Genomic DNA, 23,710 nt, shown 5'->3' on the forward strand with positions numbered 1-23,710 from the left:
GAGTTCAGTTGTGCAGCTCAGCCAGCCTTTGTGCTTAGGGCAGTTTCCTTGTCATACACACCTCTCACCAGACCTCTGGTCATACTCAGGCCCATCCTGATCTTGACTGAAGCCAAAGGAAATAAATATACTTTAAGACAGTAGATACTTAAAGTTGTACTTGTCTAAATGGCTGTTTTTATACCCTCACTTCAGTGCTCAAGATGCAGTGCTGTGCGTTGGGAACACTCATTCTCAGCTGCTTATTGCTGCCTCAGCAGTGTATGCTTAGAGTTGCTTCCAGTTTGTGGGTTTTCTGGACAGAATGTTTTTTCTAGGGCTGCGTTTAAAGGGGTAAAAGGAGAAGCATGCAAGGTGGATATAATGTCATTGTTGTCATCTGTCTTGGCCTAACTACAAAAATCAGAAATGCAAGATTAGCTAATTCCAACTGCTGTTGAAGATGAGGCATAATTTTAAGTGGTCACAGAAGGAAAATGCTGTTTCCTCTTGTGATTGATAATCGACTCTCCTTTGACGTGTTGTCTATTGTCAGTGTGATATTACATACCTATGAAAACATAGGAGAGAGAAAGAGTTTTGAAAGTGCTACCTTCTGGCAGCAGCAGGTTAAGGCAGCTGCTGATAATAGCTAGCTTCTGGAAGTTCGTGCTGTTTGCCTGAATGTATTCAGTTCTGTACCATTTTAATCTTACATTTTTGCTCCCTATTGTTGGACTGACTCTACTCTGTTACCCTCATAAAAAGGGAGGAAGTCACAGTTCCATGAAGGGAGACTGTGCTGTTACTGTCTACAGCTGTTGCCCATGGGAACAGATTATTACATTTGCTTCAGTCTTGTGACCAATAAGACTGACACAGAAACATACGAGCTCGTCAGTGAAGTAACACTGTGGTTATGTTTTATACTGTTTTTTCAGTGTATTGCATTCTCAAATTTTGGACTGGTTGAGCTGGCTCTGTGTTAAATGCTGGTCTTTTCTTTTGCTTGCAGATACAAATGACTGTTCTGTAAAACTGAACCATGAGTCTTGCATTACATGATCTGCTCATTTGTTGTCGTCGCCTTGAAAATGAGAAAGCTGTGGAGCGAAGGGTAACAAGTTTTCTTTTGGTGTGTGTGCTTTGATTAGCAACAAAGGGAATAATTTAATAATTCTCTCTCATGACTTACGTTTTCAGAAGGAAATTGAAAATTTCAAGCGACTTCTCCGTGATTCTGAAACAGTCCTCCAGCTGGACCGGAATTCTGATTCTAAACAAGGAAAGCAACTCAACTGGGATGCTGTGTTTAGGTAGTTTCTTTTTATTCCTTTTTTTTTTTTCTTGTGAATAGTTGCAATTTTCTAACATGGAACACAATTATTTTGTTTATCAGACCAATCTTAGATTGATTTAGACTTCTTGTCAGCTTATAAACAAGAAATGACTTGCGTTGGTCTCTAAAGGAAGAAAATAGGAAATAACCAAAAATGCAACACTTACACATAAAACTTAACTGCTAGGAAACTGATCGATAATTAAATATTGTTTTTCCTGGCAAGAATAATAGTTATTTTATTGGAAAATATCTTCTGTATCTGATTTTCAATGTATAGTTCATATGTAGATAATAAATAGCTCATTGGAATTTTTTGTGTAACCAAGTTCTTCAGGACACAATAGGAGAACTGTGACTTGTGAATGAAAGAATCTATGCTGAGGTTTACAGAGGTCCATCTTTGATGTAATCTGCGTTAGGTGTACTACAAGATTGGACTGAGTATGAGTGTGATAAGTTCTTCGAGCAGCTGGGACCAGTATTAAATTTCATGTGAACAGTGCATCTGAAGTACTAGCTTTCATAGGCTGGTGTATGGTCAGCTTTCCATTACTCTTTTTTGATTGGAAGCATTGGAACAGTTCTTGTTTCCTAGCTGTACCAAAACTCTTAAGAAATATTTAATAAATGTTGTATGTTGCTTGTGAGATCGTCAGTAATATATTGGAAGTATGTGGGAGGAATACAGAAATAGAGACTGTAAATTGAATACAAATAATAGGCCAGTAATCTACAGTAATTGCCAGTGGCAAAGCCAGTGAAAAATTTAATCTGCTTAGATCTGAAATGTATCTGTATATTAATGATGGAGAAATAGGACAATAGAGTACTAGTACTACTTATTATTTTGTTATATAATGTTGCAAGATACATAAAAATACTTGACATTGTAATTTTTTTTCTAATTATACATTGTAGAGTTAGCATTATGCAAAGTTTAAAGTAAAGTTTGGTTCCTATTCAGGTTGCTTCTGGATTATCTTTAAAATTTACAGCTCCTTTTATAGATTGTTTCCATTATTTCCATCATGTTCAGACTGTAATCTATTTCAGTTAATTTTCAGATGTTCTAGGATACGATGACATTTACATATTTTACTTCAATCATAAATATGCAGGTCCTTGATCAATAGTTTTGTGGTTGTTGTTTTTTTAAAGTGTCCTACAGAAATATTTCCAGAAAGAAATGAAAAACCTTCTGCTGACAAAACCAAATGCATCTGCTTCAACTCAGACTACCAGACAGAAAAAGATGCAAGAAGTTGGAAGTCTGGTCAAATATTTCATCAGATGTGCTAATAAAAGTCAGTAATATATATTCATATACAATTACTGTTTCATATTGATGCTTTGCTTTTAACTTTGAATTTTTACTCTGAAGTAAATAACTACCATGGGGTACATGTTGCTTGCTTCCAGGTGTTTACAATTTAAGTATCTTCATGTGGGTTGGTCCGTTGTGCTCCTTCTCTGTCTGTGTTGATGCTCACAGTGCCTTTCTCTTATTCTCTCTTTCTTAGAAAGAGTTTGTTTAGGAAGATGATTTTGGACAGAACAGTTTCTGAACTGTAGGCATAGTGTTTTGTTTTTAAGTAAGCATTTACAAACAATACCAGGTTTATTTGGCATGCTTCTGATTAATTGCAGCTTCACATTATTTCTTCATGTAGGAGGACCCAGACTGAAATGTCAGGAACTTCTGATTTATGTCATGGAAATTATAAGAGATCCAACAAGTTGTGCTGCTTATGGATCTGACTGTAGTAGTATACTACTAAAAGATATCCTTCCAGTAAGGAAATACTGGTGTGAGATATCCCAGCAGCAGTGGTCAGGTAACGTTTTTAAGCCTACTTACAAATGTCTTTTCCTATTATAGTAGCATGCTTAGGTGTCTTTTAATTTGTTCAGTGGCCATTTTTGTGAGGTACCACACAAATCATGCATCAAATAGCATCAAACCTGAAGACTTACCATCAAAGTAAAGCAGCAAAGATTAGGAATTGATTTTTTACACTTCTGCATAGAGTTTTTCTATTGCTTATTGAAATAGATAACCTTACATGTGTACATATGTACAAGACCATGTACAATTGGGTTTTATGTGCATTGTCTCCACAGGACCTAACATATAAAACAAATCCATGCAATGTGTATGCATCAGTAAAAGTGGTGTTGGTGTGCAATTGTTTATAAGCTATTAGGTATAGTTTTGATATAATTAATGTATTAGTACTAAATTTTATTATCTGAGTTTTGTTGGCTCATGAAGGTCCAAAAAGCATTTATTCTTTGGTGTTACATAAATATAAAGAAAGAATAGCTTAAGATTTAAATAGAACCACCCCCAAACTATTAAAAAATTGAATAAAGATATAGCATGCAACCTGAACTGAGTGGAAATGCATATGTCATTTTTCACTTCTCAGAAGATTGGATTCTACTCCAAGAGAGTTAACTTACTTAGCATTGTTGTGGCTTAACCCCAGCCTGCAACTAAACACCACACAGCTGCTTGGTCACTCCTCCACCAGTGGGGATGGGGAAGAGAATCAGAAGAGTAAAAGTGAGAAAAATTGAGGTAAAGACAGTGTGATAATTGAAATAAAATATAAATATATTTTAATATATATAAATATATATATTATAAAAATATAATAACAACAAATTGTGATGAAAAGGAATGTAACAAAAAGAGACAAAAATAAAGTACAAGGAAGGCAAGTGATGCAAATGAAAAACAGTTGTCCACCACCAATAGACTGATGCCCAGTTTGTTCCCAAGCAGCAGCCTCCCCAGCCAGCTTTCCTCCTAGTTTATATACAAAGCATGACATCATATGTTGTGGAATATCCCTTTGGCCAGTTGGGGTCAGTTGTCCTAGCCATGTCCTCTCCCAGCTTGTTGTGTGCTCCCAGCCTCCTCACTGGTGGGGTGGTGTGAGAAGCAGAAAAATCCTTGACTTAGTGTAAGCACTGCTCAGCAACAGCTGAAACATCAATGTGTTATCAACATTATTCTCACCCTAAATCCCAAACATAGCACTATACCAATTGCTAGGATGAAGATTAACTTTATCCCAGCCAAAACCAAGACAAGAATGGAGAAGAATATTCACGTATTTTGAATCATCTAATTGATGTGAAGAAACCTCTCAGCCCATGTTTTCATTTATTCATGTAATAACACCACAGTTAGAAAAAACCAAGTGTTCCAAGTTTTACAGTCTAATTTGTTGAATATTACAGGCACATGTTAAAGGTCCCTTCCAAGCTAACACATTCTGTGATTCTGTGAATTTCTTTGTGTATGGACAGACACTGGAAATGTGACAAAAGAAATTAGGGGCCACATAAAGGTCACAGTGGAATTTAATTACTGAAGTGAGGCCGGGCTAAAGGCCATAAATCTAGAGGAGGTCAGCCTTAAATCCATTAAATGAAACAAGTTGCTTCTGCATGAGCTTTGTAAAGGTTATCATAACCTTTTTTAGTGACTCCACCTTAATGCCTATTTGTAATTCTTGGACTAACCCAGGGAAGCCTATTTTCCATTTATAAAATCAGTGATCTGGTGGGGGATATGTATGTGTGTACTGCAGTTTAAACTGGGAGACTGGAGATGTGTTCTAAGTGGACTACAAGTCTAGTAGGGGGAAATTGGTATTTTAAAGAAATGACTGCAAGCTGTCTGGAGACTTGCCAAGTATCTTATGCCACTGCTAAAAGCACTGTAATAGGTCTAGAAAAGGAAATTCTGTGAAGATATGGTACACCAGAAATAATTGAGTTTGGTAATGGATCTCACTTCAAAAGCAAAGTGATGAAATTAGGGACAGAAGAACATGGACTTGACTAGTTATGTTGTATCATCCATTATCTCCAAACTTTTTGAGTTTGCAGATTGTTGCAAAGGATGTATGTAATTTATGATACAGGTAACCTCCCACTATGTGCCATTAAATGAGTGTTAGAGCGAGGGGCAGAAGGTGTTGCGGCCTACTGAGCTGGTATAACTCGAGTAATGAGGTGAATGTTGGACTGCACAGTGTGACCTTTGGTATGCTGCTGTGCAGGTGCTAAGTGTGTAACTTTTTGTCCAGAGTAAGCACAATTAGGCAGGTGTTGCAGGGAAAAAGCGATGTAACTGACAGAAATAGCAGGATCAAATTTACACCAGAATGAGTGATTCAAAGCCGGATGGGCTGATCTCATAGCTGAGCCAGCTTAAATGATCCAGTGACTTGCTACACCAGTCAGTGAGCAATAACTCAGAGAACTCCACTGATGGGTAAACACAAAACAATCTGGAAGATGTTCTCCACCTCATAAAACTCATCTACCTTAGCTTGACAGGGCAGAGGGGTGGTGGTATGTCAGCATGTTTTAGGCTGTGGGTGGAGGACCGCCAGGGATTCCTGGGACCAGGCTCACATGACCAGGACCAGCATGCTTAACACAGAAGCTTCTGACCACTGATAACCACTGCTCTTGTCATCAAGGATTGTGGAAGGAGAGAACCATATTTCTGCAATTTTGTAGTGCTCTCCTTGTAGTTTCTGAGGCAAAAAATAGGCAAATTACCATGCAGTAGTGAATGTGTTTAGTCTGTCCTGACCTAAACCATGGCAGTAGATTGACAGGCTTCCATTTATTCAGCATGTTTGTGACCAAGTGAGGAAGCAGAAAGTTTTGGTGACACTCCCTTTGCCACACACACTGATTACGTATGTGAGCAATTTGGTAATCTCCATAGGATACAAACATAAACTGATCATTAATCTAGGAAGGTAGTTGCTTTGTTCAGAGCACATTCACAGCAAAAATGGGTGAGGTAGTCCATTAGTTCTCCGTGACCTCATTCAGTACTCCTTCAGGCACACAGAATCACAAAGCTGGAAAAGATCTTTAAGATCATCAAGTCCAACCGTTCCTGTCCTATGCTAAACCATATCCCAAAGTACCTCATCTACCCTTTTTTTAAAGACATCCAGGGAAGGTGACTCAACCACATCCCTGGGCAGCCTGTTCCAGGCTCCCAGAATTTAGTGAAAATTCTTTTCCTAACATCTAATCTGAACCTGCTCTGGTGCAGCTTTGTGCCATTTGCCCTTTTCCTGTCACCTGGCCGAAGAGACCATGTCCCACCTCTCTGCAACCTCCCTTCAGGTCGTTGTAGGCGGTGATGAGGTCTCCCCTCAACCGTCTCTTCTCTAGGCTAAACAGCTCCAGCCCCTTCACCAGCCTGGTTGCCCTTTTCTGGACTCATTCAAGGACCTCAGTGGCCTTCTTATGTTTAAGAGCCCAGAACTGGACACAGCACTCGAGATGCCGTCTCACCAAGGCACAGGGGCACAATCACCTCCCCAGACCTACTGGCCACACTGTTTTTGATACAAGGCAGGATGCCATTGGCCTTCTTGGTCACCTGAGCACACTGTTGACTCATATTCAGCCTGCAGTCAACCAACACCCCCAGGTCCTTCTCTGCCTGACAGCTCTCCAGCCAGTCGCCCCCAAGCCTGTACCGCTGCATGGGGTAAGCTGCAGAAGATTCTACATCCATCTTCCAGGAGACACTAGCCACTCTTGCTGCTGAACAAATTACACAGTGTCTTCCTTAATCTAAATGTCCAGGTCCACTAATTGCTGTGTCACCACCAGTACTGAAGTTAGAGCTATTTCATCTGTCTGCTGTAGGAATTAAGGCAGAACTGGATATATCCCAGTGTCATGATTTAACCTGGTCGGCAACTAAAATGACCGCAGAGCCATAGGATCACTCACGCCCATGTCAGTGGGATGGAGGAGAGAACCAAAAATGAAAGTGAAACTTGTGGGTTGAGATCAGAGCTGTTTAATAGGATATTTCATGAATAATGACATGCAGCTGAATTCAGAATGGTGGTTTCTGTATATTTAATGCAATCTTTTGTGTCAAACATTCTTAATGTAATCTATATGTTTGTATACTTTGTATACTTGTATAATTACAACATACATGCACGCTGTTTCATAGATACTTTTTCTTATACATTTGCAGAGTTGCTGACCCTGTATGGCCAATTGTACCTCAAACCTTCTGGGAAGATTAATAGAGTCTTGGTGGCTAGGATAATTCACACGCTGACGAGGGGGTACTGCTTCCAGACTGATGGGCAGAGTTCTGATATGTTTCTCTTCTTTTCAAAAGCAATGCAGTGTGCAAGGTATGTTGCATGTGCTCCTTTTGTATATCATTTTAAGCATTTGGGATTAGACTTGAGTAATAGCAGGTAATATTACATTGGACAGATTTTGTTTATCTTTAAATACCAATTTAATAGATTCTTTACAATATTAATAACTTGTGCATTTGTTAGGCAAATAATATTCCGAATGTAGTTACCTAATAGTAGCATTTAAAATATTCCTGTGAAAAGAATTAAGAAGATTTCTCACAGAAGTTTGAGTGATTGGTTTATGTTGCAGGCAGGAGAAGAGCACAGCAGGTCTGGATCATATCATTGGAGCAATGAATATCTTCTGCAATAAATTTGCTGCCAACTGTCGTATACGGATTTGTAAAGTAGGGGAAGAAATTTTGCCTACAGTGCTTTATATTTGGACTCAGTATAAACCAAAAGATTCCCTGAAGGAATCAATAATTGAGTTATTTCGTCTCCAAGTTCACATTCATCATCCAAAGGGTGCAAAAACTCAAGGAAAAGGTACAATTAAAAGTTTCCTGTTTGTTGGGGTTTTTCTTTTATAACTGTATGTGATTGAATCATTACACCAACTTTCTGAATTTTGATGCTGAATCTTGGAAGCATTAATGGAAGTGATGATTACTTGTCAGAAGTTTTGCACTATCCATTAAAAATTGTATACACTAAGAGAATATTAATTGTATTAAATCCTGTAAATGTTGATTTTTAAATTTTTTTTTAATCAAAAGGTGATTTTAAGTACTAAATCAAAAGACAAAGTCTTTGGGGAAGGGAAATAATAATTTAAATTGCCACGTGTTTATATCTTACTTAAGATATCTTTACTTAAGCCCAGAAATTACTACTATGGTGTGAGTCTGACCTAGTGTATAACACTGGTCAGAGAACATCAATCAGTAATACTGTTTGTCTGTCACGGCATATTTCAGTTATAAACTCATGTTAAATTTTTTTTTTTCTAACTTTGTCTACAAGTGGCAGAGTGTTTGATATTAGTCCAAATTTATCCATTGCATTTCATTGTAGTCTTCCCAGTTAAAGAATTGTTCATTAGAAACTTCATTTGTACTTTAATTACTTGCATATGCTGATTAAATTCTCTCTTAACTTTCACTTTTTTACTTTATTAATTCTCTACTATAAGGCATGTGTTCTGCAGGTCTGCATTAGTTAAGCTCTGTATGCTTTATGCTGGTTTTGGATGTATTTTGTGTTGTCTAAGTAGGTTTACATTTTGTATCAAGTGGGTGGTATGTGTTATCTTTCAATTGTTTTTGCATGTACAGGTGCATATGACTCAGAAAAATGGCAAAGGATCTTACATAACCTGTATGATCTGCTGGTGAATGAAATAAATCTCATCGGTAGTAGGGGAAAGTATTCTTCAGGCTCACGTAATATTGCTGTAAAGGAAAATTTGATTGAATTAATGGCTGATACTTGTCATCAGGTAACGTTTTTATTTTAATAGAAAGTTGTCTGTGTATTTACTGTGTTGTATGTATTGCTTTTGTGTATTGCTTTTAAAAGTAATATGGCTTTAGCATTTCCTCAACATCATTTAATGAAGTATTAATTCCTTTTGTCTGTGCTTTTGTTGTGTTTAGTTGTTAACTTTTATGCACTTTAAAAAATGTGTATATAAGTTTCACCAGTGTTAGACTGTAAGCAAAAATAGTAAATAATAAACAATAAATCTGGCTGTCTCTTAAGAGGTTTTATACATGGTAAAAAATGGACTGTTTCAGTTGGACATGGAAATTTTTCTGTAAATGCTTTTGGTTTTTATTTGCATACTTTTAATTTCTCTGCATAAAAGGTTTTTACAGAGGATACCAAAGTTCTGGAAATTACCCCTCCATATGCTGTTTCACAAAGAGAGTCCAGTGATGAAACAGTACCAAGCAAGCGCAGGAGGATTGAACTAGGCTGGGAAGTAATTCGAGACAACCTGCAAAGATCTCAGAAGGATTTTGATGTCATACCATGGTAATAACAACTTGCATGAAACAGACATCACTACACACATCTTTTGTCATTTCAGTGTTCTTCTGACTATGTTGTGGGTTCAGATTAGGTGTCTGCATGTGCTGTAATTATATGTCTAAACACTAAGCTTAGATTCTCACAGCATTTGGAAAACAGTGTTCTTGGCACTCTTGCTTTAAAGACTGTGTGTTTTCTAAGAAATCACATTAAGGTCTGGTAAATTGTGTTGTAGTATATAAGATATTACTGCCTCTGATTTTTTTTATCTGTCTTTTGTGCTAGAGATTACCAGTATTTATGTACATTGGGGGTGTGATCCAGCTTATCAGTATTAGGAAACAAACATGAGATTTACTTCCATCTTAAGCTGGCTGTGTCATAGGACAACAGCCATTTTAGACTACTTCAACAGTTTGCTGTAATACCTGGCCTAAAAGCTGTTGAAGTGCAAAGCCTGGCATCTTAGCTTAGACCCTGATTAAGGAGTATTTTGTTTGACGTGAGGATCTTCTGAATTGGTCCACAACTTCTCCCCTGATCCCCGCAGGAGAAGGACCCTGGCAGAGCGTGTAGCAGGGAATTGAGTCCTTAAAAGACCACAGCTGGAATTTCCCAGAATTTAGCTTGGAATCCAGTTGAGAAGTTAACATGCCATTCAGCGTGGAGGTGGCAATCTCCAAGAGATACTCCAAGTACTGTACTGTAGAGTTGCAGCCATTGCTATGAGCAAAACTCTTCCAACTTAACCAACCCCAGCTCAACATTTTGTTCATTTGATAGATTTTAATTTTCTTGTCTGCAAAGGTTGTTGCAATGTTTCCTGTTCATGCAATTTCACCCTCAAGGTCACTCCCTGGGCCAGAGTGTCTAACAGGCTAGTTCTGAAGGAGAAAAATATTATTTTGTTGAATTTTTTTTATCTTGTGATCAGAAATCAGTGAAGTTAGCTTGCAATGAAGGATTAGTAATAGTGAGGCTAGATGAGCAAACTTGACAAGTAAAAACAGTAGAAATATTAAATCTTTAAGCTTTGATAGTAAACAGCTCAGTATGGGGGACTATAAACATGAAGCAATCATCAGAGAAGGCTTTTTTGTTAATTTACTTTTGAAGGTGCAGATTTACATATGTTTGATATTATTTGCTTCACTTTGTGTTTTCAAGGTTACAGATTGCAGCTCAGTTAATATCAAAGTATCCCATGAGTCTTCCTAACAGTGAGCTACCTCCCTTACTCAATGTACTTCACCAGTTACTGCCTCAGCAGCGCCGAGGAGAAAGGACCCCGTACGTGCTGAAGTGTCTCACAGAAGTAGCTTTGTGTCAAAACCAGAAGACTGATTTGAAAAGCAAGCACAAGTTGGAGCTCCAGAGAACCTGGGCAAAGATTTGGTCTCTTACCATCCGTAGCATAAGTTTCCAGCAAATAGAAGTGGAAAGCTTTGGGCTGCTTGGAGCTATGATCCAAGGAAACCTTGTTGTAACAGATAAAGAACTCTGGAAGATATTTTCAGGACCTGCATGTAAGCCTTCAAGGTAAAATGGGAAGCAAGGATAATATTTTGTGTTGTTCTTTACTGTGCAACCAAATTCACTGCATTATTCAAAGTAATACTGTCCTTGTGGCTGCATTTCTAGTTAAGAACTCCCCATGTTTGTGTTTCAAACATTTGAAACAAGTGTAAATAGGTACATAGGTCTGAAAGCAGAGGCAGAAGAGGAAAGGCAAGCATCTTCAAATTTAAAATTGACTAAAAAATGTAAAATGGACTGATAAATTTAAACTTTAAATTCCGAAAGAATAATTTTTTGAAGTTAAAAAGTTTTCTTGATGTTAAATGTTTTCTTCTAAATATTTTGATTCTGAAATGCATAGTCTGGAACATTCTTTAAAATAGACAAGAAATGCCAGTAATCACCACCAATGTGGCTTTTGAAAAGGCAGAGATTCTAATAAAGAGGTTTCCAATATGCAGAAATACTGTCTTTGCTTTAGAGTGCTGATCAACAAATCCACATCGTTTCTCACAAGTGCCATATTCCATTTTTGTTACAGTTCTGCTGTATGTTGTTTATCATTAGTAATGTCTGCCTGTTCAGTGCCAGAAAATTTGGATGTAGGAATGAAACAGAGTAATGCTGAAAGAAATCTGGATTCTTTGTTGAAGGAGGCTGTAATGAAATGGCTCCTGTCCTCCTATTTCGAGGAAGAAATGGAAGAATTTGCAGAATTGCCTCCTGTGCTCTGCAGGTAAATTCTTTGTGGCGTGATTTTGTATGTAAGCTCAGCCTGTAACACAGAAAATTGCATTGCAGTTGTATTATGTTAATGATTTGGTAGAATTTATAGCTTACTGTACAATGTTATTCTGGGGACATATTAGTTCTGTGTCCATAGCATAGCAGATACATGAATTATGTGTTAGAAATGTTAACTGAAAACCTAATACTTCTTTAAAAATACACTGTCTATCTGGTTAATGTTTGAGTGTGCTTCAGGAATTCCAAGAGCTTATCTGATTGCAAGAAAATACAAAGCATTTTTCTTTATTTTTTACAGTGACTTTCCTCATCTTCTATTACAAAAAATTCTTGTGAGTCTTACAATGAAGAACTGTAGAGCTGCCATGACGTTTTTCCAAAATGACTTTAAATGGTATGTTTTTAAATCAATTGTTATAGGTGCTTAAGCTTCTTCTATTTTGTCATTTTAGCAAACGGAGATAACAAAACACATACTTCCTCAAGGGTTTTCCCATCTTTCTGTACAGCATCTTTCAGACCCCATCAAAATTACAGCACTTTTGCAATTTGTTAAGATGCTTTAAGCAGGCATTAGAATAGTCACTTGCTCACAGTCAAGCTTTAGGTACTGAACGAAATGCCTTGTAAGGAATACATGTATCATATCCCTTTAGCAGTACAGCTAAATATTTGGCTCATTAGGTATTTTTAACTCATTACAGTGATATTTTTCAAATAATTTGTAACTTCATACAACTGTGTATTTGTGCTTTCTAACAGTGCCTTCTGTGCTATAGAAGCATGTATCTCAAGAGTTTTCCTGAAGATAGATGCCAAGTAGAAAGTTGGCTAGATGCTTACTGTCCATATGTCCTCATGCCATTCCACCTACATTTGTGGCCCCAGCCACACATTACTTGAGTCTGTCAGTTACTCTCTGAATGCTGTTGCATCTCTCACTGATGAGTATGTTCAAGCTCTTGGACCATAGCCAGTTTCCTCTTAATGAAACTGAAGTGTGTATTAACTTGTTCTGATGGAAGATAAGACTTCCCTACTAGAAGTTAAAAGTACTGTCTTCAGGGGGGTTGTGAATTTCTGCTCCAGTTCTGTAAAGTAGGTTGACCTCAACCTACTTTTGCTTTAACACAAAACACTTCCTGCTGTATAAACTGCAGTGAAATATAGGATGTGTGTGCAGGCTCTGTTTGCCCTCGCAGCTTTTTCAGACACAGCTAAAATAGTAGTATCCGTTCCACAATGAAAGTCACCTCAAAAATTAAAGATCAAGCACAGTTTGGAAGCACAAAAAGATACAGTATTTTATTTTGCTTTTGTTCATTTCTTGCATTTAAATAATAGTTTTAAAGACTTTGTAAGTCTCATACTGGCTGCTGAAGTAAAAATGATGTCTCTTCTTGAAGTGTGCAACACTTGCAAGGGAAAGAAGAAAACAATTTTTCTGATGTTGAAGAGCTGTATCTGCAGACAACATTTGATGAAATGGATATTTTCACTAACTTTGCAGTAAAAGTTGCAGATAAAAATGTGACTGGTTCAAAACTTGCTGTCAACCAAAGTCTTAAGGAAACACTGGAGTCTTGCCTTTCTGCAATGTCAGAAAAGCTTTTAAGCAGCTATGCTCCGAAGGTAAGTTAGAGATTACTGTTACATCCTTATATTTGTGCTCCCAAACAATATATTTGCAAGGGAAAGTATATAGATTTTAATTCATTTTGCCACTAAAAATGAACCACGAGCATTTTAAAAACTATACCAAATAATGCAAAATAGAGAAACCTGTATTTCTTCACATCATTGGCAAAATATCCATAATTTTCATAGGTATGTGGGGATATGTAGAAGCTGCATAGAAGTCAAAGCATGTGCAAAGTTACTCTGCTCTTCGTGGTGTTGGTTTCAACTTCTGTGCCCCTGTAATGCTTTAAGCTCTTGCTAGTTTTCAGCCAAGATAGCCTTGGTCTCAAAGAGTTAGGTTTTGTAAAACAAGGCAGCTGTGTACAGAATTAATTGTAAAGAAAGCTTCAAATACAGGCTGTTTTAACAAGAACACAGCCAGTGCTCAAGGGAACTAATTATCCCCCTCGGTGCCTTTAGATGGCATTCAGTGGAGGCCCCTGAGATGCTGGGGTTCCAACACTTCACCTGTGAGGAGACAGAGGAAACTGATCTTGTTTAGCCTGGAGCAGAGTTGGCTTTGGGGGGACCTAACAGGCTTTGTGGGAGCCTGCTGATGCTTGCAGGATTGTCTAGAAGACAGATCCAGGCTCTTCACAGTGTTGTATTGCAGGAGGATGAGAGACAGCAGGCAGAGTCAAGAGAAGTTTGCATTGGATAAAAGTAGAATTACTACATGAGGAGAGTCAGGTTGCCCTGCCTGAGAGGCTGTGCAGTCCTTGGAGGTTTTCAAACACTGAATGGATCAAGCCTTGAATAACCTGTTCTGGTCTCACAGCTGACCTGCTGTGAGCAGAAGGTTGAACCAGTGACCTGCTGAAGTCCCTTTCAGCCTGAATTACCTTGTGATCCTATTTGCACCTTGTTGAAACACCACAGAATCTTTCCTTTGGAGAAGAATCTTGGCAATTAGGAGCTATATAACTTATGCCTGTGTAAAGATATGATAGAGTTCCTGACTAGCTCATACTGTCTCTTGTCCTGGTGGGAGGTAAAATAAATAAATAGAGCAGGTAGGAAGACCTGGAAGTGCTGCTATGATGGAATCTGAAGGAAAGTGAGAATTTGAAGTATTGTGAAGGAAGAAAGCATAAGAGCCATGGGACGTACAGAGATGATTATAACATGGAGAGCCAAAAGGACTTCTTAGGGACCTGAAGCACTGCAGTGCAAAACACTAGGATGCAAAGCTTTAATTTTGGTAAAATCTTTTTAAAAATTCTCTAAAAAAAATACTAAAGAATTATGTATTTTGGTGGAAAAGTTTAGTGATAAACCACTGGCATTTATACCGTGTATCTGATTTCCTCAAAGTTTGTTGCTGCAGAACACCTTGTCCGATGCGTCAGTCTCCTGATTGGTGTTCTTGGTTGCTATTGCTACACTGGTATATTTAAAGAAGAGGATGCCTGTAAATCAGAGTTGTTCCAGAATGCTAAGGTAAGCAGTAATGTGTTTGGGAGCTGTTAAACTGAAATAATCCATTAGGCATAAAATAATTTTTAAAAATTTAATTCATATTTTCACCTTTTCAGAGCATTAATATTTCCACTGGTTTCTGCTTTAAAAAGGCAGTTGAGACAGGTTGAACTATGGTTTTGGTGCTGAAAGAGAGAAGTCACTGAAATTCTGTCAGTACACCAGTGCATCAGTTTTGCAGTGGAGAGTATTCTAAACATTGAGTCACCTCTTTAAAAAAAATAAATTGTGGACAAGTGAACTTAAAAGATGACAAATCCTTTCATTTATGGGTCTTTTCTGTGGGAATTTGTTAAGATCATATTATCATCTAAACTGTCACAAAGCTGGCTGCTATTAACTATTATTATTACTACTGCTGTCTGAAGTGGTTTCTTGCTTAAATATGGAAACCCAAAGCATACACATTATGGACAGATGCTGTACTTTTGGGATGAAAATACCAATGTTTCAGGCAGGTCTAGATCATCTTTTGTCACTTCTCAATCAGAATGGGGGAAACAAAAATCAAAGAAAAAATGTTTGGACTCATTGATACACACTGGAAATATCAAAGCTGTATGAACGAGAATGTGTGAATGGGAATCATGTCCTTTTGTCTGTGTGTATGTACTCTGCATGTGCCAATGTATACAGGGATTTAACTGAGGAATTTTAACTGTGTTGTATTTTTACTAGTCTCTCATTCATTATGCTGGAGAAAGCATTTCTCAGTCAAAAACCAAACTACATGAAGATGCCCAGATCAATTCACTGAGGACTTTGATAATGCAGTGTACAAAATGTTTATGCAATTGTACCAAGGTAAAGTTTATAAAGGATTTTACATTTATTTCTTCATTAATGAGGTTACAAAGTTGAATAAAATACATATGGTACCTGAAAAAATAGAATTAACTTACCTGTATGTCTCTCTGTCTTACAGAACAGTGCTAGTAAGATGCTGTCTAATATATTCCTGCGTTTGTTAACATCAAAATTTATGAATGATCTTGTAGACATTTGCAAAACTCTGGTAAGTACATTCTGTCTGTTTCTAAATGCAGTGCTCTTCTATGAATGTCTTTACAGTATGATAATTTGGAGGCAAACCAAATGAGATACTTATTACTGCAAAAATAAATCAAAATACATCCAGTTTTATAGAGAATTCCTAACTGGAAACATTTTTTCTTAGAATTTGAACACAGGGAAAAATGTAAGCATTTGATCAGGGTTAGCATGCCAGCTCACATTAAAAACCAAATTATGTTATTTTAGCAATTTTTTTAATACTGTACCAGAGTGAAATTATATGCAGATTCCATGCCACAGTAAGAATTTCTATAGCGTATGACATTAACTTTTATGCAGTTACTTAATTCTCTCTCCTAAAGAGAGTAGTTCAAATAAAACAATTCTCATATGTAAAAGACAGGTTTATCACAAAGGATGAAGTTTATAAATTCAGTGTACCCCTGATTGTCTTCACCTGTTCTAATTCACTGGGAAACTGTACTGTCTTTCCTTGTGTTATGCCTGCAGTGTTTCTCCTGTCTTTAAAAGGTTGTGGTGTTTTTGTCAGATGACATTTACTGGAAAACTGGGAGAAGTGGATCTAACAGGGAATGATCCTGAGGAGAGTATAATGGAAGTAGATAATCAAGCATCTGATGATCTATTTGATGATCATTCAGTGACTGACATCAGTGATACAAATGAATCTGCTGAGATGCAAAATGTAACAGGTAAGTCATCTCTGTGACCAAAACTATTTGCAAAAGCTTGTTTTCATGGATTGCTCCTTGCTCAAATGACAATGAGGTACAAAACCCCGCTGCTTTATTAATAGTTGAAGCAGGTGATGGTTGAACGAGGTATAAACAGTAATCTTCCCTTTGTACCTCGTTAGTGTTTTAAAGATTTAATGAAGTGTTCTAGCTTATTTGGAAATAAGCTTATTTTTTATTTTATAAATAGTAAAATGCAAGCAAATAAGCTAGGTAACTTGTTCAAAGTCAGGCAGAAATTTTGGCAAAGAAGAGGTTAGAAAGTGTTGTCTGTAGGATACCTGTCTGTCACTAGATTGTACTTCATGTCTGTAAAGTAGTCCCCTTTAACTTTTTTTCCGTTCCTAGTCAGTAATTCTTGATGAGGTCGGCTTTCTATTATCTCTGGACCTGCCAAGGGAAAGGAGCACAAATCTGTCTGTACTCCTGTTAGGAGCTACAAGTAATGAAGTTCTCTTTTTGTTTTAAATTCTTTCTTAAAATAGCTTTTAATCAGGACTGTGTTTTCTGTTTATTATCGAATAAGAAGGAAATCAGGGTGTTACATTAATGCCATGCTGGCCTGTTGATTATCTTCATCATGTTGATTATCTTGAGAAGTATCTTCTCTAGTCATCTGATTAATAATATATGAAGCTTGTGATTGCAGAAAGTTACAAGACTTCTAAATGTGACAAAAAATGGCACTTGCAGCTATTTGGTTTATGTTATAATCAAAATTTCAATGAGAATACTAACATACCAGTAATTGCCATAATTTTGATTTTGGGGAAACTTTGAATCTGTAGTTTAAAATGTTTCCTAAGTTATAGTTAACAACAGAACACAGCTGTAGACGGTTCTGCTGTATTAACTGTAAACTTGAGGAAGAAATGAATGGTATGTATGGGCACATAAAACTAAAAGCCTCTGTTTGAGAGGTCTTTTAGAAGCGAGAAACACTCAAGAAGCTGTTACTGATGCAGTAACTGCTCAAAGCAAATAAAGGTTTTGAGTACTCTGTTCTGTTCTGAGAACATGAATGTGTTTTGTAAAGATCTAAAATGTTACCAACTCTTTTATTGTCCTTGGTGAAGCATTTCTTTCGTGCAAATCTTATTTTCAGGTGCTTTGAGCCCATTAGCAGAAGAACAATTGACAAAGCAGGATTTACTTCTCCTTGAGATTCTGAGGTTCCTGTGTATTTGTGTAACTACGGTCCAAATTCAGACAGTGAGTTTCCGAGCCTCTGATATACGGAGGAAGCTGTTAATGCTTACTGACAGCAGCATCTTTGATACTGCCAAGCCCCTGCATCTGCACATGGTGAGTTCTTTATTGTTCATTGTTTGTTAAATATCTGGAAATGGTCTCTGTAGTAGAATGGGATCTGGAAATATGTTTGTTGAAAGTAGAAACTTCCTGAGCCACATTACTGGCTGGCAGCCTTTGCATAAAAAGATGGTCAGTCTAACATGTAAGAGCTGACAATAGGTATCCTTGCTGCATGATTTCACATAAGAGTTACTGAAAATGGTATATATATATTTTGTCTCCTTAGTTTCTGAAGTATTGTTTTCCATTTTGGTTCTTTTTCTTTCTTTTTTTTTTGTATGTTCCCCAGTACTTGGTCCTTTTGAAGGAGCTCCCTGTTGAAGAACACCTCTTGCCTGAAGATGATGTTCTTCTGCTTCTTAGGCCTCTTTCGTAAGAGAGAAACTATTCAGCATATATTACAGCTATTTTAGTTCAACAGCTAGAGGGTATGGGAGCTGGTTTAGTGTTTCAAGATATTTTTTCTTTCTTTCTTTCTTTCACAGTGCTGTTTGTTCTTTCTACCGTCGAGATCAAGACGTTTGTAAAGTAATTCTAAATAACTTGCTTCCTATAGCAGTAGCATTGGCCCAGTCCAGCGCACAAGCTGAAGAGACAGGGGATGCCCAAGGACAGGTTTTGAGAGTTGTTGGAGCCTTTTGGTATGTTTTATCTATTTAATGCAGAAGTCTTCTGGGCGTAAAATTTTTAATTTTGCTTATCACTGTGAAGACTGTAGTGCTGTTGCTTATCTTGCTGTTGGTATCCTATGATATCTTTTCCCAGCATTTAACTTTCCAGATTTTCTGTCTCATGTTAGATTTGTAGGAAAGAATCACATTGTCCTTAAGATAGTATTAGAGGAATAAATGGTACGCTGTTGTTTGTTAGCGAAGGCTGATTCTGCTCAGAATTGTGTCAGTAATTATAACAACTGATAACTTCAGCAACCAAAAATGAATATTACAATTGTGTACTACCAATAAAACCATCAAATCCTCCCAAACAAGCCAATTGAGCACAGAAGAGTGAATGAGCAGCAGAAATGAACCTGTTAGACTTTCTCTCAAATATTTTGGCAATTTTTTCCTGTATTCAAATCTTCCTTATTTTAGGCATTTAGGTCAAGGAGGGAAATGCACAGCACCAGTAAGACTGGCCCTTTTAAACTGCATGAAGGCCCTGCTGGAGGTAATCCCAGATTTTCTGACTTTCATTAGCATGTTAAGCATATGCTTAAAGTGTACTTAAAAACAGTATTTGTCAATCTTTTGCATACATCAGTTAATATTCTGTTGTACATCTTCTGTTTATTTTAAACCACAGTATTATTTTTCTTCAGGCTGATCCTCATTGCAAGTGGGCTATCCTTAATGTGTTAAATGAAGACCTGCCTGTGAGTGATGCTTTCCCACATTTTCTCGCAGACAGTCACCATCAAGTTCGCATTCTTGCTGCAAAGTTGATTACCAGGTGATAATGTAGATCTGTTTCTGTTTATAACATTTAATTTCACTTAACTGGGTGTTATTTCTGCTGCTGTATAGCTACTCTTCTCAGTACTTCTGGGATTTAATCTTGATGGGATATAAAGGCCTACCGAGTTTCTTTGGTTAAGGTATTCAAACTTTGTCTACATTTCAATCATTCTATGATGTGAGCTATATATGAGACTGTCTATATATATATAAACTATATATGATAGCAAATTTTGCACTGAAGTTATTATACAAAACTGGAATAGTAAATAGTTGTTTATCCTGTAGAAATAGATTAGGTGTGTTGCATAGCATAAAAATCTTCTCAAAACATCTTGCGTTTTAAATGCTGTATGTAATTCTTTCTCCCTACATCAGAAAGGATGTAATTCAGCTGGAATAGGAGTAGGGGAGGGATGTTCAAAAGTATGAAACACTTTATGCATGGCTACTGGTTGTTTAAACTGGAGCACTTTGGCACAGAAAGTTTAATTGTAGGAGCTATAACATAACTACAAAACCCCATGCAGAACAAAGTGTGTAGATTGGCATATTTTTCCAGTTTAAAGACTAGGGGACATCAAGTGAAGCTAGCAGGTTGGCATTCTAAGAAAAAAAAAGGTCTACCTTTTTGTACAACATCATAGAATCATAGAATATCCTGAGTTGGAAGGAACCCATCACTAGGTCCAACTCCTGGCTCCACACAGGGCCAGCCAAGTCAGAGCATGGGGCGGAGGGCATTGTCCAGACTCTTCCTGAACTGAATCAAACTCAGTGCTAAGGACCATTTCCCTGGGGAGCCTGTTCCAGTGCCCGACCACCCTCTCAGTAAAGAACCTCTTCCTTGTATCCAACCTAAACCTCTCCTATTGCAGCTTCATACTGTTCCCTCAGGTTCTATCACTGGTCACTAAAGAGAGATCGGCACCAGTTTGAGTGTTACCCTACTACCTTCTACTGTCTGGATGATCACAGGCATTCAAATAGCAACAGATTTCATGAAAGAGGAAATAATTAATGGGTACTAGATACAGTCACCACTCATGATCTGCTAGGTCACCTGTGGTCAAATGTTATAATCATGGAATTCTTATGCATACAAGGCAAACTCCTTCTTAGGTATTTGCTGATAGTCACTGAGAAATGGCCAGATGCCATCTGGTCCAATCCACTGTGTTGTTCCTGGGTTTTTTTAACAAAATGGGTCAGACCTTTAAAAAAATGATCCTTAAGAAACCTTTTTTTTACGTATAAATCTGTTCAATAAATATGTTCCCAATGTACTTCTTGATATGAAATATTCTGTTACAATAGAGAGCTGAAGTTTGGCTTCCTGAACATGGTGAGATTGGGAAACTTTTATGTTTTCAGGCTATTCTCCACCATTTTTCTCTAACAGATGTTCTTAATGTTATTGATAATGTTTCAAGGAAAGGAAGGAAAGACTGCTGTATGAGAAAGTTGAGAAGAAAATAATGATACTGTGAAAACCAGAATATTATTATTTGATATCTGTAATATGCAGTAATTCTGTAGACTAAATGTTGTTTCCCAGAGAAGTTGTGGCTGCCCCCTCCCTGGCAATGTTCAAGACCAGGTTGGATGGGACTTTGGGCAGCCTGGGCTAGTGGAGGGTGTCCCTACCTGGGGAGGGGGTTGGAACTAGATGGTCTTTGAGGTCCCTTCCAACCTAAACTATTGTAGGATTCTATGAGTCTATGTTATGCTAATAATTATTGTTCTTTTTTAAAAAGTTTGTTTCAAGATGTGAAACAGAGAGATTCATCTGGAATGTCGAAACCTCTTCCTTTGAAGCTCCAGCAGAAGGCTTTTGAGAATGCCTATCTCAGAGTTCAGGAAGGAATGAGAAATCTGGTACCCACATCTAGTCATTAGTTTTGCCTAGTTCTCTTCTAACGAATAAGATGACTTTTTAAATGATCATGTTTAGTTTTCCAAGAAAGTTAATTCTTCTGGATATAATCTGAGGTGGTAAAGCAAGGTGGTAGTCAGAAAATCCCTTACACATTGAGTCAGTCACTGTTCTGCCCACATTAGAAGTGTGTAAATTTTTTCACTGTATATTCCAGACTGCTCTTCTGTATCATACTATTTGTTGTGGGCTTCAGTGCTGTAACACTTAAAGGAAACTGTAGCCTCAGTCTTCTAGACAACATACAAATAGTGCAAAAAGGACACTTGCCAGTGCCTCCATTGTTTCTCTGTTAAGTGCATTTCCTTTGTTTAAGCTGCTATTTTTGAAATGAACTGAAGTGTATGAGGTATTGGCCTGTATGAGGTGTGGCCTGTGTGCTGGCATGCTGGAGGCAATAACTGAGGAGTGGAGCAGACAGCTGACGGTAGTAATTTTTAAGCAACCAAAGCAAGTTTTTCAGCTGTATTTATGTCAGTGCCATTAATTTTAAATTATTAATTTAAAATATTAAATTTGAAAGTATTGAATTATGCACATTGATTAATTAGGAGATTGTTTTAACACAATGTTTGTATGCATTCTTAATTATTTCTTACTGAAGGTCAGGGGTGATGTAAGTCCTGAAGATCTTTTGGACAAACAGTGTAATGGAAAAGCAGTTTTGTTGATGCTTATAACCATGGTGCTGTGCTGCAGTCCAGTCTGTGAGAAACAAGCTTTGTTTGCTATTTGCCAGTCTGTGAAAGAGAATGGATTAGAACCTCACCTTGTGAAAAAGGCAAGTATAAAATTCCATTTCATATTTAGGTTATTTACTGAAATAATCGTGGTTTATACGGATACTGCAGCCTTTCCTGCCAGTCACTGGTTTAGTGCATGTGTTGTCTCCTTTTTATCTTTTCTTTCTTTTCATTGCCTCTTGTTTTTACACACAGTCTCTACTGGCTGGCCTTACATATCAACTCCTGCTGGTGGTTGTAGTTCCTTGATTGCACTCTTCTGAGATACAGCAGTGCAAATAATAAAACATGCTAAGTGGAAGCTGAGATATGCAAATATTCCTTAAAAGGCTGGGGAGGAGATGGGACATGGAGATGTACTGAGAGTTTGCCATGGAATCATGGATTCTACATGCTATTTCTGCAATCTTATCTCATGTACAGGTTTTGAAAAAAGTATCTGACATTTTTGGCTATAAAAGTACAGAAGACTTCATGACATCACATTTAGACTATTTGGTGATGGAGTGGCTGAAAATAAATGACACTGGATATAGCCTGTCTGCTTTTCCTTATGTTCTTCTGAATTATGCTAGCCTTGAGGAATTCTACAGGTAAGTTTGCTGTATGAAAGCAGTTTATTTAGATGTATTTCCAATTAGGACTCACGGTTTCGAATTTCTAAATGTAGTCATGCATAAGGATTTTGTTGTAAGAACACATTGAGAGCTTGAAATTCCAAGTATCTTGTGTATTCTATTTATGCTGGTGATGTTTTCATATAGCCTTAGTTGTACAGTAGAGGAATGGTATTTGGTGTATTATGCATGAGTTTTAAAAGAAAAAATAATTCAAGGACATTCTGGAAATGTATTTACTACATGTAGGTCTTGTTATAAAGTTTTGGTTCCACACCTGGTGATTAGAAGTCAGTTTGAAGATGTGAAATCACTTGCCAACAAGATTGAAAGAGACTGGAGACAGATTCTCTCGGACTGTTTTCCAAAGATAGTTGTGAACATCCTTCCATATTTTGCCTATCAAAGCCATGGAAAGAGTGAAGTAGCAGAGCAAAGAGAAACGGCTTCTAAAGTATATGACATGCTTGAGGATGAAAACTGCTTAGGAAAACAGGTATCTGTTTTAAATATGTAACTTGAATACTGTAGCATTTAATAGGCATAAAGCAAACCAATATATATTCTATAAAAATGTAAATAGCTCATTTTAGATACAAAGTTATTGTTTTAATAAAGCCAAATTAGCCACATTTTTATCCCAAGGTTTTTGAGTAGTAATTCAATAGAAACCTTTGGGCAGACAGTTGATTAAAGTATAATTTTCAGAATGTAATGGAATTTTTTTTACCATTCATTATTCAACCTCAAATTTTCCTATCATATATCTAAGTAAATCATGTTTTAGTCTTAAGATATTTTAATACTTTATGATGAGCCATCTTCCCCAGGGGCAGACTCTATATCAGAACTAGTGGTAAAATTAAACAATTTTTTTTCCAGATACTGTAGGAAAGTAAATTGTTCTACCTGTGAAAGCCATAGATGGATT

General features: G+C 37.2%; 1 protein-coding gene across 1 annotated transcript in view; it reads left to right on the forward strand.

Moving 5' to 3' along the window:
* The first annotated feature begins 992 nt into the window (after positions 1 to 992).
* The window catches only part of ATM (ATM serine/threonine kinase), a 64,939-nt gene continuing 42,221 nt past the window's right edge, over positions 993 to 23,710 (forward strand). The window contains exons 1-25 of the mRNA XM_084279086.1: positions 993 to 1,096; positions 1,183 to 1,295; positions 2,480 to 2,625; positions 2,992 to 3,156; positions 7,365 to 7,530; positions 7,793 to 8,031; positions 8,820 to 8,983; positions 9,353 to 9,522; positions 10,687 to 11,058; positions 11,579 to 11,773; positions 12,083 to 12,178; positions 13,191 to 13,416; positions 14,779 to 14,904; positions 15,622 to 15,747; positions 15,869 to 15,958; positions 16,508 to 16,670; positions 17,818 to 18,017; positions 18,316 to 18,398; positions 18,512 to 18,667; positions 19,121 to 19,196; positions 19,348 to 19,478; positions 21,241 to 21,361; positions 22,024 to 22,200; positions 22,586 to 22,755; positions 23,029 to 23,275. Of these exons, the coding sequence (XP_084135212.1) occupies positions 1,025 to 1,096; positions 1,183 to 1,295; positions 2,480 to 2,625; positions 2,992 to 3,156; positions 7,365 to 7,530; positions 7,793 to 8,031; positions 8,820 to 8,983; positions 9,353 to 9,522; positions 10,687 to 11,058; positions 11,579 to 11,773; positions 12,083 to 12,178; positions 13,191 to 13,416; positions 14,779 to 14,904; positions 15,622 to 15,747; positions 15,869 to 15,958; positions 16,508 to 16,670; positions 17,818 to 18,017; positions 18,316 to 18,398; positions 18,512 to 18,667; positions 19,121 to 19,196; positions 19,348 to 19,478; positions 21,241 to 21,361; positions 22,024 to 22,200; positions 22,586 to 22,755; positions 23,029 to 23,275 (3,990 nt within the window). The 5' untranslated portion in view covers positions 993 to 1,024. The remainder of the gene's footprint in view (positions 1,097 to 1,182; positions 1,296 to 2,479; positions 2,626 to 2,991; positions 3,157 to 7,364; positions 7,531 to 7,792; positions 8,032 to 8,819; positions 8,984 to 9,352; positions 9,523 to 10,686; positions 11,059 to 11,578; positions 11,774 to 12,082; positions 12,179 to 13,190; positions 13,417 to 14,778; positions 14,905 to 15,621; positions 15,748 to 15,868; positions 15,959 to 16,507; positions 16,671 to 17,817; positions 18,018 to 18,315; positions 18,399 to 18,511; positions 18,668 to 19,120; positions 19,197 to 19,347; positions 19,479 to 21,240; positions 21,362 to 22,023; positions 22,201 to 22,585; positions 22,756 to 23,028; positions 23,276 to 23,710) is intronic.

Source organism: Gallinula chloropus, assembly GCF_964237585.1.
Source record: "Gallinula chloropus genome assembly, chromosome: 1".
Classification (NCBI taxonomy): domain Eukaryota; kingdom Metazoa; phylum Chordata; class Aves; order Gruiformes; family Rallidae; genus Gallinula; species Gallinula chloropus.